At 38.9% G+C, this 18,431-nt stretch overlaps 1 protein-coding gene across 1 annotated transcript; it reads left to right on the plus strand.

Moving 5' to 3' along the window:
• Positions 1-7,513: 7,513 nt before the first annotated feature.
• LOC114840681 (granzyme A-like) lies at positions 7,514-17,982 on the plus strand. The gene is made up of 5 exons (XM_034296616.1): positions 7,514-7,655; positions 10,407-10,578; positions 14,600-14,738; positions 15,660-15,929; positions 17,678-17,982. The coding sequence occupies exons 1-5, from the start codon at positions 7,592-7,594 to the stop codon at positions 17,834-17,836; spliced, it is 804 nt and encodes a 267-aa protein (XP_034152507.1). The 5' UTR covers positions 7,514-7,591; the 3' UTR covers positions 17,837-17,982.
• The last annotated feature ends 449 nt before the right edge of the window (positions 17,983-18,431 follow it).

The raw sequence follows: 18,431 nt of genomic DNA on the forward strand, positions 1-18,431 counted from the left end.
TCCCAGTGTCAAATAAAAACAACATGTTACCATCATTACTGATTGATCCATCAACTTCCCAGTGTCAAATAAAAACAGCATGTTACCATCATTACTGATTGATCCATCAACTTCCCAGTGTCAAATAAAAACAGCATGTTACCATCATTACTGATTGATCCATCAACTTCCCAGTGTCAAATAAAAACAGCATGTTACCATCATTACTGATTGATCCATCAACTTCCCAGTGTCAAATAAAGGCAACATGCTACCATCATTTCTGATTGACCCATCAACTTCCCAGTACCATACCATCTTCTTCCGCTTATCCGGGGCCGGGTCGCGGGGGCAGCAGTCTAAGCAGGGATGCCCAGACTTCCCTCTCCCCAGACACTTCCTCTAGCTCTTCCGGGGGGACACCGAGGCGTTCCCAGGCCAGCCGGGAGACATAGTCCCTCCAGCGTGTCCTAGGTCTTCCCCGGGGTCTCCTCCCGGTGGGATCCGAAAAAGATGCCCAAGCCACCTCAGCTGACCCCTCTCGATGTGGAGGAGCAGCGGCTCTACTCTGAGCTCCTCCCGGATGACCGAGCTTCTCACCCTATCTCTAAGGGATCGCCCAGCCACCCTGCGGAGAAAGCTCATATAAAGACAATATGTTATCATCATTTCTGATTGACCCATCAACGCTCCAGTGACAAAATGGCTTTTTCTTTTTATGAAGTCTTCTTTATTTCCTGCAAGTGCAAATGCTGTACAGTAGTTCATATTTTTATGTTACAGTAATTAAAATCTTGACAGTATAAAAAATGAATTAGCTCTTGGGCCACTGGCACAGGTTTATGGGCCAGTCTTTGGCCCCTTAATTATTATTATCTTTTTTAATTATACCAGCCCCAAAAGTGGCTCGGCCCAACAGGCATTTGTTTTGCATGCCAGATTACCAGTCCAGCCCTGCCTGTGGTTGTATTTCTATTTCTGTAACTGATGTTCCTGCAGTTGTATTTCTAGTTTTGTCCTCTGCATCTGTAGCCTCATGTGGTCCATTTCTAAACAGAATTTTTGCTGGACCGTGTAAGCGAAGCCGGCTAAGAAGAACGAATGTCTCTTACTGACTGAGTGGCTGACAAATGTCCCCTTGTTAAACAGCGTAGTGGTTAGAGAAGCAGACTTGTGAACTATAGGTCCCAAGTTGGTTTCTCCTTGCAGGCGCAGCGAAGTACGCATTATGAATTATTCTGTATAGACAAAAACTTTGCTGGCTAAAACAGCGAGTATCTACATTGCAGTAAGCTGAAACTGCATATGGTTATATTGCGACTGTTTCTGGCGTGGAAAAGACCTACATGAGAGTTGAGTCTTTTAACTTAATGAAAAAATTAGTTATCATTTGGCTTTATTGATAGTTATTGTATAAATGTAATTCACGAATGAAAGAAAAAAGTATGTTGGTTGCCATGAAAGAAAAAATATGTTCTTATGCCATGAAATTAAATAGCTTTGGCAGACTCACTAACAATTGCCCAATTCTTATGACTATTCCAGTAAGTTAGTAGATACCGCTAAAGCTAATTACTCGCTAATATGCTGTTCAAACGGCCAGTGGCAAACGGCATACATAGATGCTATTTGTGGTAGAAGTAAACTTATTAAGAAACGTTAGTCAATTTAACTTTATCAATGTAATTCACAAATGGCCAATTAACTATGTAAACGGCCAGTGGCAAAAGAGGATTTGTTGAGGATATACAGATGCTGGGTGTCAGTATAGATAAGAGCTCTGTGGTGTAGTGGTTAATGACACAGCCTTTCATCTGGGTGACTTGGGTTCAAATTTCAAGATTGCAACACTTTCTTTTGTGTGCCGGCTGAACTAGGCTTGCCCGGTTTCTTGTTCAATTAGTGTCTCTAAGTGTCCTGACCCTTGTACAGCTGTCTCACAGGGAGCTACAGGAACACAAAAAATGACATTGAATTTCACAGTCATAGAGAAAAAGAAGGTGCATGTTTTATTATGGTTCAACATGATCATCACCTTTTAGATGTTATTTTTAAGGTGTTAACCTCAATAGGCGTCTCTGTATCTTCCTCTCTGTGTCTATTTTAAATTGTTTTTACAACAGTGTGAAGGCCACATCACCATTTTAAAATGTAGAACTCTGAGTCCCCTTAAGTATATTATGAAGTCTGAAGGTATAAGTTCCAGCCACCGTTCGCATCGCATTCATGGACAATCACTCCATCCAGCAGCTTGCGCATGTTCCCTCAGTTCTGCGCAACATTTACACACACTCTTCCAACACGCCTCACCTGAACGTCACTCTACCTCACTCTGCCTTCCAAAAAGACCAAGGGAAGCTCATTCATGCCTTTATCTCTAGTATGGTTGACTACTGTAATGGCCTCTTAACTGGATTCCTGAAAAAGACAGTAAAACAACTGCAGCTCATTCAGAGTGTTAACCGGGACCAAGAGAACAGAGCACATCACTCCGGTTCTTAAATCTTGTGCCTATGACTGAGCAATTAAACTTAACCACACTGTTGAGCCTTATAGCTTCCTAAATTTATATCCCATTTTTAGTCTTTATATGTATTATTTTTGTATTATTTCTTATTATTATGTTTTCTTTTGTTTTGATGTTTTCATTTAAGTATTAGTTTTTGTGTTATTGTTTTCATATATTTTTCTTTGTAAAGCACATTGAATTGCTTCGATATATGAATTGTGCTGTATAAATAAACTTGCTTGCTTGCTTAGCTGGAACCAACAGATCATCAGCAGGTGGGTTATGTGGTGTGTGTGGTGTGTGTGTGTGTGTGTGTGTGTGTGGTGTGTGTGTGTGTGTGTGGTGTGTGTGTGTGTATGTGTCTGTGAATGTGGTTGTGTGTGTGCGTGTGTGTTTGTCCATATCAAGTCCCCAGTGTGATTTACAAAATGAAAATAAATAAATAAATAATAATTAAATATGGCAGAAAGTGTAAAGCATGATTAGATTAGATTCAACTTTAATGCCATTGAACAGTACAAGTACAGTACAATAAAATGCAGTTCACATCTAACCAGAAGTGCAAATAGAAGAGGCCAGAAATGTACAAGTACAATGTATGTTACAGATGGGAGTACAGATGTGCAATGTATAGCTGGGCAATGAAGGCAAATGCAGTACAAATGGTAATTATAAATGCGCAATGTATTAAGTATAGTGTACAACATGTACAAGTATTAAGTATAGTGTATGTTACAAGTGGGATGGATACTGTAGTTGTGCTATGAGGCAAATTGAAAGTGTAGCATGTGCAACGGAAATGTAGGGATAGCTAAGTGTCAAACACAAGATGACTGAATGTTTAAAACAAAATACAAAAAGTTGCTTACTGTCAGGATTACTATTTATTACAGCAGTACTTTTGTAGAAGACAAATGTTTCACCTATAGAAGACAGAAGATGAAACTGAGGTTGTTGTATTTTTACAAAATGCTAATCACAATTACACAAAAGCACAAAGGTTTCATCAGAGCCATCTACACATTTTTATCTTGGCTTAAGTTTTAAAGATGAAATTAACACAGAGTTATATAATGTGTTCTAATCAGGTCTAATGTGCTGTTGTTCAGGTCTGTGTGGTTGTTAAAGTGAGTTTGATCATAACCTGAGGAGTCACTTGTTTTGTTCATTTGATTGGTTGATTTGTTTCCTGGTAAAATAGGAAACAGACTGATTTATTGATCCATGGTCAGAGTCAATTCTCTTTAGTTATATTAAGTAACCAGAGTAAGACAGCCTGACAGATGTAGGTGACTGACAACTGTAAATCACCTTAATGTGAATGATTGCCCATTCATCAACATGAGATCCATCTCACTTGACATCTACAAAACCGTATCCAAACAGAAATGTTAATGTGGTTACAGTAGCTTAGCCTATGATTCTTACAGATGGGTGATGATACAATTCAGCAGTTACCAGGCTCTGTGACATGTATAAAATGGTGAGCAGGCCCAGTTGACTTCAATTGTGGCTCAAGATGGTAGGAAGAAAAGTGACTTTCAAAGTAGGCTCATTATTGTGGCACAGATGACAGGAGCTTCAGTCACAGAGACTTTTCAACTGGCTGGTGTTTCTATAGGAACAGTGACTGAGAGATACAACTGGACAGTTGTATCTGAAGGAGTGAATGTGTCACATTTCAGGTCTTTTTGTCTCAGTCATTAGCATGATAGAACTGAAATAAACAACTCAGGAGGCCTTGTTGCTGACCAGGATTGTTTTGGTATTAAGGAGTAGGCAGATTTAAAATAATGAATGTTAGATGATATAAAAGCTTCATGTTGCAGGGTGATCTGGACAGTGTTCAGTGAGTGGCCAGCAGAATGGTTTCATAAATTTGATAATTTTTCTTTTACACTTGAAAGACCCAAATTACATTGTTATATGCTCTATACTGTTGATGTAGTCATAGTAATAACAAACTATTAACAAATTCTAAGCAAATGCTTGCTCAGATTTTTACAGAAAATGTTTGATTAAATGTTCCTCCATATTTTGATGACCTTCAGCAAATTTCTCAAGCTGTTTCTCATCTTCTGGTAGCCTCTGATAATCTGCTAAAGCAAAACCACAGGGTTGTCTTCTAGAGGTGGTAGAGAGAGGTGAGAGATGATTCGTATCTTTGAGGCTTGATAAAAAACATTTCTGAGAAATGGCTGACCACTTCTGGTAGTGGGCCATAGGTCATAGTGACTCATAGGTCAATTCTGTGCAGCTTGACATTACTGGGTTGAGTTTGTCAGTGTGGAATGCCTCCAGCTTTGACCTACCTGCATTGCCACGCCCGCACTGCAACTTTGAGTAAACACTCCAACATCTCCTGTAAAACATCCTGTGTCTGTATTTGTTGGTTATCAATTTGACATACCTTTGCTACTGAGGACGTCACTGTGGAATATCAATGGGGTGAATGTCTGTATGCAGATGTGTCCTGGAATCTGTTCAGTATGCACCCTGTCTACCACATGTTCCACCTCCACTCACTCTCTCTATTTAGATGTTCCACCAGAGCACTGAAGTCCATCTTACCTGGAACCTCTGGGACCAGGGTCCGTAGAACCATCTCAGTTTGACGGATGAGTCAGTTGTGTGACGTCTCCAGGGGGCTTCTTTTACAGGTTTTGGAGCAACATGTGCTGCCATCCAGACTGTGCCTTTTCAGACTAAGGCCTTGCTTTTTTTTTTGCAGGACAGTTCAGCACGTATCATAACAGCATGGCTCTGTAGGAAAAGAGTCCCTCTGGTTTGGGACCAGGAGGCTTCTTCTCACTGATTCTGTGCTGATAGCTGGTCCCTCAAAGCGTTTTGGTTTAATTATTTTGGAGGGGAACAATAAAGAACATTGATGAATACATTAGCACAGCATGTTCAATGGATGACTACAAGACATTACGAAAATGTCTCTAATCATGTTATAAAACGCTCATGTTATAAAACGTCCTAAAGTTATATCATGTAATAAACCACCCTAAAAACTAATCAAGTTATCAAACACTCCAAATCCTATTCATCTTATTAACTGCTCCAAAACACTCCAAACCAACTCATATTACATCAGATTTGTGTTCTAGATTACGTTTCTGCACATATACAGTACAGTGGATATAAAAAGTCTACACACCCCTTTTACAATGCCAAGTTTTTGTGATGTAAAAGAATGAGACAAAGATAAATCATGTCAGAACTTTTTCCGAACTCCGTGGCTCTAGCAGTCTAGAGTGGATAGTGGAAGAGACCCGTAACACAAAACTCATGCAGTGTTATTAGTGTAAAGGACCAGTGAGAACAAGACACAGACAACCAAAGCCACCGTCAAACATAAAACCTTTATTAAAAACACACGGTAAACGGTTTGGGGAAAAGGGGCTGAGCTGGACCCAATGAATTAAATAATAAAATCAAAAACCCTAAACGGAACTAGCCTGCCTCAAGACCCGCTTAGCTAACTACTATCCTATACAAAAATACAGTGGGTGTTCTGCTCAGTTCTAATTAGTGTTTTTAGACAATGTTTTCCTACGGGTTGTGTATACCCAAGGGCGACCTGCTAAAACTCCCCTTCCCCCAGACATGAACAAAACACACAGGTTAAACAGGGACTAGACAACACCAAACAAAACACCACAGCAATACATACTCACATGAAACAGGACAAAGTGAGATGCTTGTGCTAAAGCTGTGTGGTGTATGAATGAACAAAGTGTATGTCTATCAAAAGGGTATGTTAGAGTTTGTGTCTATGTCTACTTATGTGGGATAAAGCATAAAGAGACTCTCTAGAAGACCAACCGCCTGGGTTTTTAAACCAAGGATGTGTGATGTGATTGTGTAATGGCCGAATGGAACAGGTGGTGCCATCAGGAGGAATGTCCACTGATTGGTCCCCCTCAGCAGTCAGAAGATGCATTGATGACTTCCTGGTGGGAAACACCAACGAGCACAATGAGGAACATAAGGGACACCTGTGTTTAGGGCAGAAGGTGAAAACCCAAATGTACATACAGGGTAACTGCATGCATAACAGAAACCCTTTCCAAAGGCACTGTATGTAACCCATAAGGTAAAATGCTAATTCCATCTTTGGCCAGCTATCTAAACTCTAACTTTGATTTATCCCACAAAAGGTGTTCAATTGGTTATAGACTATTCCAAATAAAATTCTAATGCCTCTTAATAAGAAAGTAGTGTAAGTTTGAGTAATCAAAAGTTACATTACTGATTACAAATGTGGACAGGTAACTTGTAACTGTAACAGATTAGATTTATAAAGTAACCTACCCAACCTTGATGGTACCAGAGCATGGTGTTGGCCCAGTCTGATGGCACTGTTTGGAGTGTGTCCGAATTTGTCTAATAACTTTAGGTCCCTAAAAGTGGGGTGAGTGGGGTGAGGGGGTGAGGGGGTGAGTGGGGTGAGGGGGTGAGCAGGGGGAGGAAAGTGAGGAAAGTGAGGAAGGTGAGCAGGGGGAGGAAGGCCATGTATAAAAAGGTATGTCATTATTTATACACCAAAGTGGTTCATAGTAAGTAAAGCTCAAAGTCTGAACTTTATTTTCTTATCATTGTTTCATTTCAAATCTGATGTTGAGTACAGAGACCAAATAGCAAAATGTCCAGTGTTGCAAAAACACAAAAATGTGTCACTGTGCAAGTATTTATGAACTCAGCTGTAATGGTTTTGTTAAGGATATACATGCACATACGGCGTGTAAACCCCATTAATGTCATAAAATGTAAATGTACCATGTTTCCTCTTTTATGGAACCAGGGTCATTGACAACTTCTAAGGCTTTGTAAGCTCTCATTCTGCGTTACGTCTTCATTAGCACATCATCTGCTGCATTCAGAATTAAGATGTGAAGTGGAACTGTTTTGTTTGTGTGTGTGTGAGGGTGTGTGTGTGTGTACTGACCTGTTCCCACACTCAAGACAACTACCACATCCTTTCAGCTGAGTATAAATAGTTGATGTCAGAGATACTAGAGCACCTCTTTTTCCAGACCAACACCAGAATAGTATTAGGTAGTGTCTCTACATCAGGACCCTCTGAAGGACCAGACCATGATGCTCTACAGAGTCCTGAGTCTCTGGATCGTCATCATTCTACCTTTATATCTGCAAGCAGGTAAGTGAGTATGTGTGTGTGTGTGTGTGCATGCATGCGTGCGTGTGTGTGTGTGTGTGTGTGTGTGCGTGTGTGTGTGTAACTTTTTGTCAGTCCTCACAAGGTAATACTCCATATCTAGCTTAGGGGTTACATTAAATGTAAATTGGGGTTAGTGTTAAAATTGGGTAACACAGATAACACAAATAAAGATAGCATAGAAACACTTTTCAGTAACATATGTGGAATAACAAAAACACTAAAATATATAAAATGTTGTGTGGTCAAATGATTAAAATAATCAACCCTGATTAATCTCAATCTTCTGTAATTAATCACCATTAACAAAATGTACATTTTGAATGTTGCCCTTAATACACACTTTTCTGTTTAAAAATCAGTACATTATGTTACAGACATCCTGTGTTTTACTGTAAACTAAAAAAAAGTGCAAGTTGTCTACTTGCCACCATAACTGGCAGCCTTTACAGTAAGGGAAAAAACTATTTGATCCCCTGCTGATTTTGTACGTCTGCCCACTGACAAAGAAATTATCATTCTATAATTTTAATGCTAGTTTTATTTGAACAGTGAGAGACAGAATAACAACAAAAGATTCCAGAAAAACGAATGTCAAAAATGTTATAAATTGATTTGCATTTTAATTAGTGAAATAAATATTCGTCCCCTCTGCAAAACATGACTTAGGGTGGCAAAACCCTTGTTGGCAATCACGGAGGTCAGATGTTTCTTGTAGTTGACCACCAGGTTTGCCCACATCTCAGGAGGGATTTTGTCCCACAATTAAGAGTTCTCCTCTGAATCATTCAGAGGTTTCATTGGCGTAGTGTGTTACCAATTGTTTTCTTAGTGACTATGGTCCCAGCTGCCTTGAGTTCATTGACAGGTTCCTCCCGTGTAGTTCTGGGCTGATTCCTCACCGTTCTCATGATTGCAACTCCACAAGGTGAGATCTTGCATGGAGCCCCAGACCGAGGGAGAGTGACAGTTCTTCTGTGTTTCTTCAATTTGCAAATAATCGCATCAACTGTTGTCTCCTTCTCACCAAGCTGCTTGTAAGTCTTGTAGCCCATTCCAGCCTTGTGTAGGTCTACAATCTTTTCCCTGACATCCTTGGACAGCTCTTTGGTCTTGGCCATGGTGGAGAGTTTGGAATCTGATTGATTGACTTGCTTCTGTGGACAGGTGTCTTTTATACAGGTAACAAGCTGAGATTAGAAACACTCCTTTTTAGAGTGTGCTCCTAATCTCAGCTTGTTTCCTGTATAAAAGACACCTGGGAACCAGAAATCTTTCTGATTGAGAAGGGATCAAATACCTATTTCACTCATTAAAATGCAAATCAATTTATTACATTTCTGACATGAGTTTTTCTGGACTTTTTTGTTGTTATACTGTCTCTCACTGTTCAAATAAACCTACCATTAAAATTATAGACTGATCATTTCTGTCAGTGGGAAAACGTACAAAATCATCAGGGGATCAAATAATCTTTTCCCTCACTGTATATGTTGCCCATAATTGAAATCTAAATAATTAAATCTAAATGGAATGTTGCCTGTCCAAGCCCAGAGGCGTTGCTAGGATCACAATACATTTGGGGCTTAACCCTGTAACAGCTCTCTCTCTCACGGGGGCTCTCACAAAATGCTCACCTGCCAAATAGTGCAAAGTAGATCTGCTGCTGGAGTGGAAAACAGAGGACCCAAAACATTTGCGTTAAAAACTATATAAAATAGATTTTTCATGCAAGGCTTTAATGCAAGATCAGAATTACCGATGAATAGATCAGGGGCTATTTAAAATATATATATATAATTTGCGGTCCAAGGTTATTCATAAAAGATCCAGGGCTGTACTAAAAAACACATAGCCTTTCTTATCTGGAGAAGTGCAGGATGGGCAGGCATTTGATCCCACACTGTTTCACATGTAAGCTTTTCAAGGTACTTTGATGTTTCGGCTGAAATGTGGGTAGAATGGGGTTAGAATGGGGTTAGAATGGGGTTAGAATGGGGTTAGAACAGGGTTCAGGTGGGGCCTGTAAACATTATCTTTCTCAATGGGTGGTGGATGGCCAACTCATAATCCTTTACTCAATGCACAGAAACCTTATGCACAATAAGTCACTTTTAATACACAAACCCCCTTTAGCCAACCTAAGGCCATAAAATCTAAACATATCAACAAGAAGACCATAAACAATTCCCCTTTAGGCATCCTAAGGCCCTGTTCTAAATATAAATAGGGTTGTTAATATGCCTAAGTACTCAATGGTCAAAAAAGCAATAAATCAGACACAGTGCCTTTGAAGTGATCACAAGGAATATTCTAGAACTCTCTGACAAAGGCTGTCAATGTCCTTAACTATTAATCAGTCTTGTATCAAAGCCATTGTGTTGCGTAAAGTTAGCTTCTTAGCTAGCTAGCTGTCTGTCAAGTATAAAAACAAACAGAATTCAAAACATGACTGGTTCAAAGCAGGAATCCCCACCCCTGCAGAGTTGTATTCTTTTAGATTATGGAAACATTTTGACTGCCTGTGTTGTTTATAATGCAAAGTCCAGTCTCTCACTCAGACGTGAAAATTATGTGTCAAATCTCACCGATCTAGAAATCTCTCAGACATGACACACCGATCCTTTGAGGTTAGGTAAAGGGATAAGAAAATATGTCTGGTCCAAACATGGTTGGAAACAAAACCGTGTGTGTGTTTGTATATTGTCTGATCTTATCTTGTATGTCTTCTAGGTGACTGTACAGAGATCATTGGTGGACATGAGGTCGATGCTCACTCAATACCCTACATTGCCTTATTGGAGGACTCCAAAAATAACCTGGTCTGTGGTGGGATGCTGATCCATAAGAAGTGGGTCCTGACAGCAGCTCACTGTCAGTTGCCGTGGGGTTTTTCCTGGCAGAGGTGGGTCAGTTAACAGTGTCAATAGTTTTCTCTTGTAGAGGCTGGTCAGGAAACAGTATCAATAGTCTTCCCTGGCTGAGGGAGGCTAATTGGCAGCGTATTGCCAACAGAGTCAATTTGTGAGAGCAGTGTTCTTGTCACAAGTTCTCTGTTTTGGCATTCAGACTCGTATTTTATCTGTAGTATGATTGAGATTTAAGGACAAGTAAAGCAGTGGTAAGTTGTCACATTATGTAGGATAAGTTGTCACATTGGATTATCAAGAAATAAGAACAAATCTAATTCATTGTGAATATTGATTTCAAATTCAACTTCATTAAAGAACTCAGAAAACAATCATGCCTAGAGAATCTAGCAAATCATGCCTGTCAATCAAAACTATAATGCTGGCATAGCAACTGCAACTTCACCTGCCTCACGGCCTTTAACATTGTCAGGTGGTGTGCTGTCATTATCTGTCTTTCTTTTATAATTTTTTACAATCTTTCTTTCCTTCCCCTCTTTTTTCATTCCTTCCTTCCTTTCTTCTTTTCTTCCAAAACACATTTCCTCATTGCAATTGAATATTCATTACAGGCTTATTACCACCTCCTCTCTGTCTACTATCCTTGTTCACACAATGCAATTCATAACACCACACCACACATGTTGAGCTTTAATAACACTTCAATAAAAATATAATTTAATATACATCATTGATAAAGTTATAATTGAAGAAAATGGAAAAAAGCTGATAGTTTTTCTCCCCCACAACACTTAAAGCACTCCTTAGAAAGATATAAATCTATGTAATAACAAGAGGCGCGTCTTTGCAGAGTGAAAATCCGATGTGCTCTTAAACAAAGTACTTAACCCTAATTGCACGCTTAAGTTGCTGGGAATAAAAGCATGCCATTGTAAAAGACAATTCTCGAATGTTATATTTAGTTCTTGTTTTGTGGGATACATGAACATGTAACGAGTCTCATGTTCCATCTGTACTGAGTGGTAATACATTTATATCCAAGTCATTTAACAGATACTTTCATCCTGAGTGACTTAAAGTTTGGCCTTTGTTCTGCTTTGCAATGTTTCGAAGATGAAAATAAGCAACTCGAGACATATTTTATATGTTAATCAAAGGAGAGGTCAGGGTCAAGGGTAACACCAAGGTTTTTTACAGTTTTTTGGGATACGACCATGCAGCCGTCGAGGTTCACAGTGAGATCTGCTAGCAACGCTCTTTGTTTCTTGGCTCCTAAAATGAGCATTTCTGTTTTATTTGAGTTTAAGAGCAAGAAGTTCTCTGTCATCCACTTCCTAATATCTGAAACGCATGCTTCCAAAGCTAATTCTGGGGCTTCTCCATGCTTCATTGAAATATATTACTGTGTGTCATGAGCATAACAGTGAAAATTTACATTGTGATTTCGAAATACATCGCCCAGAGGCAGCATATATAATGAGAACATTAATGGGCCCAGAACCGAGCCTTCGGGAACACTAAAACATACCTTTGACTTGTCAGAGGATATGCCATCCACATTAACAAACTGATATCTTTCAGATTAATAAGATTTAAATGTGGCTAGAACATGTCCACGTAGCCCAATATGGGTTTCCAGTCTCTCTAAGAGAAGGGAGTGATTAATAGTGTCAAAAGCAGCACCAAGATCAAGAAGCAACAGGATGGATGTGGAACCTTTGTCTGAGGCCATTAGAAGTTAATTTGTTACCTTCACGAGTGCAGTCTCAGTACTATGATGGGATCTGAAACCGAACTGGAGCATTTCATAAATGTTATTTGTCTTCAGGAAGGCATTCAGTTGTTGGGAAACAAATTTTTCTAAGATTTTTGAGAGGAACGGGAGGTTCGATATTGGCCTATAATTGTTTAATATGTATATCCAGATTAGATTTTTTTAGAAGAGGCGTAATTTCCTCTATTTTTAGTGAGTTTGGTACACATCCGGAGGAAAGGGAGCAAGTTATTATGTTTAACACTGGCTGACCTAGCACAGGAAATAGCTCCTTAAGTAATTTTGTTGGAATCGGGTCTAGCTGACAGTTTGTGGGTTTAGAACTCATTACAAATTTTGTGAATGTGTCGAGCGATAACGGGTAAAAGAATTCAAGTGTCCCCATTGACACCTGGTCAGAGACGTTCTGGGTATTCTCAGGACAACTGAGATTTTGAGGACATTACCTATTTCGGGAGGAGTCAGTTATTTGTTTTTTAATTGTGATGATCTTTTCATCAAAGTAGTTCATGTACTTATTACTGCTGAAGTAAAGACCCACTTCACTTATTGAGCGTTTCTTTTTTTGTTAACTTTGCAACTGTATTTTTGAAATGTTTTTGTTGATCAAGCAAAACAGTGGATTTGAAATGAAACAACCAAGTTGCTGTTGTAGACTTTCAGCTTTAATTCAAGGGGTTGAAGATAAATACTAGGGGACTGTATGAAAATGGCTGCAATTCCTAAATGTTTCATACAGTCCCATATTTCAGGGGCTCAAATGTAATAGATAAATTAACACAATCATAAATGTTCGTTTTTAATACTTTGTCGAAAATCCTTTGCAGGCAATAATTGCTTGAAGTCTGGAATGCATGGACATCACCAAACATTGGGTTTCCTCCTTTGTGATGCTTTGCCAGGCCTTTACTGCAGCTGTCCTCAGTTGTACCAAACTGTTTATTTGGCCACTCCTAATGTTCCTGCTATCTCTCTGATGGATTTTAATTTTTTTGCAGTGTAAGGATGGCCTGTTTCACTTGCATTGAGAGCTCCTTTGACTGCATGTTGTATATTCACTGCAACAGCTTCCAAATGTGAATGCCACACCTGGAATCAACTACAGAGCTTTTAACTTCTTAATTGATGAAGAAATCACAAATGAATAGCCCACACCTGTCCATGAAACTGCTTTTGAGTCAATTGTCCAATTTCTTTTGGTCCCTTGAAAAGAGGGGGCTACATATTAAAGAGCTCTAATTCCTAAACCTTTTCTCCAATTTGGATATAAATACTCTCAAATAAAAGCTGTGAGACTGAATATAAGCCCACTTTAAGACTTTAAGCCCATATTCATTATTTAACTGTAACTTGAATATATTGTGGTAAACAGCCAAAATAACCAAACATCTGTCAGTGTCCAATTATTTCTGGACCTAACGGTAAAGTAATTTTCAGTGTTGAGTTTAGATCGTTTGCAGATTTATTTACTCTGTCATCGATGAGCGAGCCTGGAAGAATATAAAAAAATGTGTTTGTAGTCTGAGAATTTATATTACGGCTTTTAAAAGTCATAATTTGGGGTGCAAGTGGGTTTCCTGTTTTAATGGTAAATGTATTCAAACAGTGATCTGATATTCCAGGATTATGGGGAATAATTATTAGATCTACAATATCTATTTCTTGTGACAGGACTAAATCTAAGGTGCGATTGTTGCAGGGATCATTACAACAACATCTTTATAATATGGTTTAGTGGTTAGAACATTGGGTAAGTAAGCAAAGATTCATGGTTTCAAAACCCAGAGCTATAAAGTGAAAATCCAATATTGTGCCCTTGAGCAATGTACTTAAGCCTAATTGCACACTTAAGTTGCTCTGAATGAAGGCGTGTTGTACTGTAAAAGACTAAAATGTCAAATGTTATTTTCAGTTCTTGTTTTGGGGGATTAATGATAGTTGAGTGAGTCCAGTGTTGCATCTGTACTGGGTGATAATATTTAATGTTATTAATTTATACCCAAGTCATTTAAAAGATGCCCTCATCCTGAGTGACTTAAAGTGTTGCCATTTTCCTGCTTTGTATCTAAATTGGATCCTTCCACAAATATCATGGTTAATTTACATATGGGATCCTCCCACAAACATCATGTTGAATTTACATATGGGATCCTACCACAAACATCATGTTTAATTTACATATGGGATCCTACCACAAACATCATGGTTAATTTACATATGGAATCCTCCCACAAACATCAAGGTTAATTTACATGTTAACTCATCTGATTCTGGACCTTCAGAGACATCCAGAAGGTCCATCTGGGTCTCCACTCCCTGAAAAATGCAAGTGCTTCAATAAAGAGTATAAAAGTAGTGAAGAATGTTCCACATCCTGACTACAGTGCTAAAACTCATCAACACGACATCATGCTGCTGAAGGTGAGAATAACTAGTGAACCATGATTATAACAATTTTGTTCTCATTAATGACTTGTATTTGATACTGCATAATAAACCAGTACTACTACCAGACTGTTTTTTTAATCTGTATTGTTACCCAGTACTACAACCAGACTGATTTCTGATACTGTGTTATTACCCAGTACTACTACCAGACTGGTCTTCGCTACTGTATTATGACCCAATACTACTACAATACTTGTCTTTGATTTTGTTTAATAACCCAGTACAACTACCAGACTGGTCTTTATTACTGTATTATAACCCAGTACTAATACCAGACTGGTCTTTGATACAGCATTATAACCTAGTACTACTACCAGACTGGTCTTTGACACTCTGGTATAACCCAGTACAACAACCAGACTGGTCTTTGATACAGTATTATAACCCAGTACTACTACCAGACTGGACTTTGTTACTGTATAATAACCCAGTACTGCTACCAGACTGGTCTTTGATACTGTATAATAACCCAGGACTACTACCAGACTGTTCTTTGATTCTCTATTATAATCCAGTACTACTACCAGACTGGACTTTGTTACTGTATAATAACCCAGTACTGCTACCAGACTGGTCTTTGTTACTGTATAATAACCCAGTACTGCTACCAGACTGGTCTTTGATACTGTATAATAACCCAGTACTACTACCAGACAGGTCTTTGTTACTGTATAATAAACCAGTAATACTACCAGACTGGTCTTTGTTACTGTATAATAACCCAGTACTACTACCATGGGTACCTTTATCATTGCTATTCGTTCACTGATCAGAATTAGCATTGTGTGAGAAAGGGACGATCATGCTTGATAAAGACAATGTAAATTGAATGTCTGATTTAATTAATGCCAGCCTTTTAGTAATAAGGTCCATAATATCTCCTGTTTTCTCCAGCTGGAGAAGTCAGTCAAGGAGACAAAAAATGTCCGCATTAAACCTCTACCCAAGCCTGTACCAGATATTAAGGCTGAAACAAAGTGTTTTGTGGCTGGATGGGGAGACACTGAAGAGGGAGGAGCCCAGTCAGATGTCCTGTTGTCTGTGAACGTCACAGTGATCGACAGGAAAAAGTGTTCTGAAAAGTACAAAAAATACAGGCCCATCACCAATGAAATGCTTTGTGCCGGCTACAAGAAAAACGATTCACCTGCTGATGCTTGCCAGGTAATGTGTGTGTGTGTATGTCTGTGTATGTGTGTGACTGTGTCTGCGCGTGTGTGTGTGTGTGTCTGATTCATATTTTCCAGGGGGTTTTAGCTTCAGTGTGTTGAAAGTTTCCCTGGCTGGCACAGTTTCCACATTAATATAATGTCACAGATATTAGCCTTTTTTAAATCATGTTCATCAGTAATTTAGTGTAGCCTGGAGAAGTGGCTAAACTCTAATGTTGCCAAATAAGGCAAAGGCAGAAACCTTTTTTAAAATAGAATGATCTAAAAGCATAAATCCCCTATTTCCAGTCTTTCAGTAAGGCCAAACAGAATTGTTTAAACATTGTGGTCCTACTACTGAAGTCAATAGAAGAGGCTGTATTTTTTGTACAGAGTCAGAAATGCATAGGTTTGATATATATTGTAGCTATGAAAGGCAGGTGTGGAGGGTGTGGTCAGCCATCCCAGATGACCCTAGAATGTTCTGGAATCTTCCAGAGCTCCCCCAGTATGTGCTTCCCATGTACCTGGACCTCAGCTGCTGCTCTACTGTTCCTGCAGGAATGAGGCAGTGACAGGACATGGCTACCATAATGTTCTAAAGTATACTACAGGACAGGCACTCACTAGTATATATATTTAATAATTTTTTCACAGGACACATCCCTCCACTCTGAACATCTCCATATGCTGTCAGTTACTATATACATATTACATTACAGGACACATCCCTCTGAACACCTCCATATGCTGTCAGTCACTATATACATATTACATTACAGAACACATCCCTGCACTCTGAACACCTCCATATGCTGTCAGTCACTATATACATATTACATTACAGGACACATCCCTGCACTCTGAACACCTCCATATGCTGTCAGTCACTATATTCATTTTACATTACAGGACACATCCCTGCACTCTGAACACCTCCATATGCTCACTGTATACTGACACAAGACCCCCTGGTTATTGCTTTGTTACAAAACCATTTCAGTCCAGACTCCCCCTTGTATGAGATGTCTACTGCACCATTCTTCCACATTCAGCACCTGCTCTGCAAGTCACATCCAGTTAAAAATCGCTAAAGCAAACATCTCTGGGTCCTTTCAGTATGCCACATCTAGTGATTTGTTTTGGATAGTGTGGTGGAGAAATGAGAACATTGTTGCAAAGAATTCAATAAAATCTGTACCAGAAACATTAAATTGGACTTTCCCACAAATGCAAACATTTTTAGAAAGGAAAACAGAGCATGGATTGCAGTTAAATACCAAGCCCATGGGCTCAGGGGCATCATATTGCAGGTCTTCTGAAACATCTGGCCAGCACCAACCTCTCCAAATATTATATGCAATCTGGCATTTCCGTCTTTATATGTACAAACTTTTCCATAAAAAAAGTAATTGTATGCATCGAGAATTTTCTCCCTACTCCAGTAGAACTCTCTCAAGTTGAAACCAGCAGATATAATTGGTAGACATTTTAAAATAAAGTGAGTGATTATAGCTAAGCCAGATATTTATGATTGAATCATTATTCTAAAAGGAAGATAAGAAGCGTAGCTAAAGAGTTGAGGTCGACAATGTATAAATGTAGACAGCTAACGAGCACGTTCATATTTGCCCCAAATGTATTGCGATCCTAGCAACGCCTCTGCACTGACTCCTTAAGGAAACCAGTCATTTTATAATTAGTATGAGGTGTCTATATGAAGTAATTATCATGGTGTATCTTGTACTGTCTGTGTTTCAGGGAGACTCTGGAGGTCCGTTGGTGTGTGGTGTTGATAAGGAGCTACGAGGAGTTGTGTCCTCTGGTAAAGGATGTGGTCGTGAGGAGTTTCCTGGGGTATACACATTCATATCTAAATATGATGAGTGGATCAAGGAGACCATCAGAACCTCTGAGTGAGATGTGTAAATACATGTAGCCCAGGCTACATCACTTCTGCCAATTCCATGTTTTAACTGATTTGTTTGACAGAAATGCTTCATGTTGTAGAATGTATTACTGTTGATTGTTCTGAGCATTAAAAAATCAATACAAATTTAATAAATGGAGACAAAAATTCCGTGTTGGCTTTAAATTACAAAAATAAGGTTTTAATTTTAGCACTGACTTAATTCTAGTCATGCTAGTTCCATGACTAAAATATATTTAATACTGCTGGTAGCCTACGTAATAATTAAAGTAAATATGTTTTTTGCTTAATGCGTTTTAGTCGAGCGGGAAAATGGATGTTGAGCACTCAGATAACTGCGAACGACTAAGATGGATTTGCACACATACAATGACCCATCAACAAAAAAAGCATAACAGCATAACACTCACAATACTACAACCCATCAATCAAAGACTCCAGCATAACACTCACAATACTACAACCAATCAATCAAAGACTACAGCATAACACTCACAATACTACAACCCATCAATCAAAGACTCCAGCATAACACTCACAATACTACAACCCATCAATCAAAGACTACAGCATAACACTCACAAT

This window comes from Esox lucius, chromosome 13 (assembly GCF_011004845.1).
Source record: "Esox lucius isolate fEsoLuc1 chromosome 13, fEsoLuc1.pri, whole genome shotgun sequence".
Taxonomy (NCBI): domain Eukaryota; kingdom Metazoa; phylum Chordata; class Actinopteri; order Esociformes; family Esocidae; genus Esox; species Esox lucius.

Coding starts and splice junctions, on each gene's coding strand:
- LOC114840681 (XM_034296616.1), top strand. CDS start 7,592: ATGATGCTCTACAGAGTCCTGAGTCTCTGGATCGTCATCATTCTACCT. Junction 7,656..10,406: donor ACCTTTATATCTGCAAGCAG/GTAAGTGAGTAT, acceptor TATGTCTTCTAG/GTGACTGTACAGAGATCATT. Junction 10,579..14,599: donor TGGGGTTTTTCCTGGCAGAG/GTGGGTCAGTTA, acceptor CTGGACCTTCAG/AGACATCCAGAAGGTCCATC.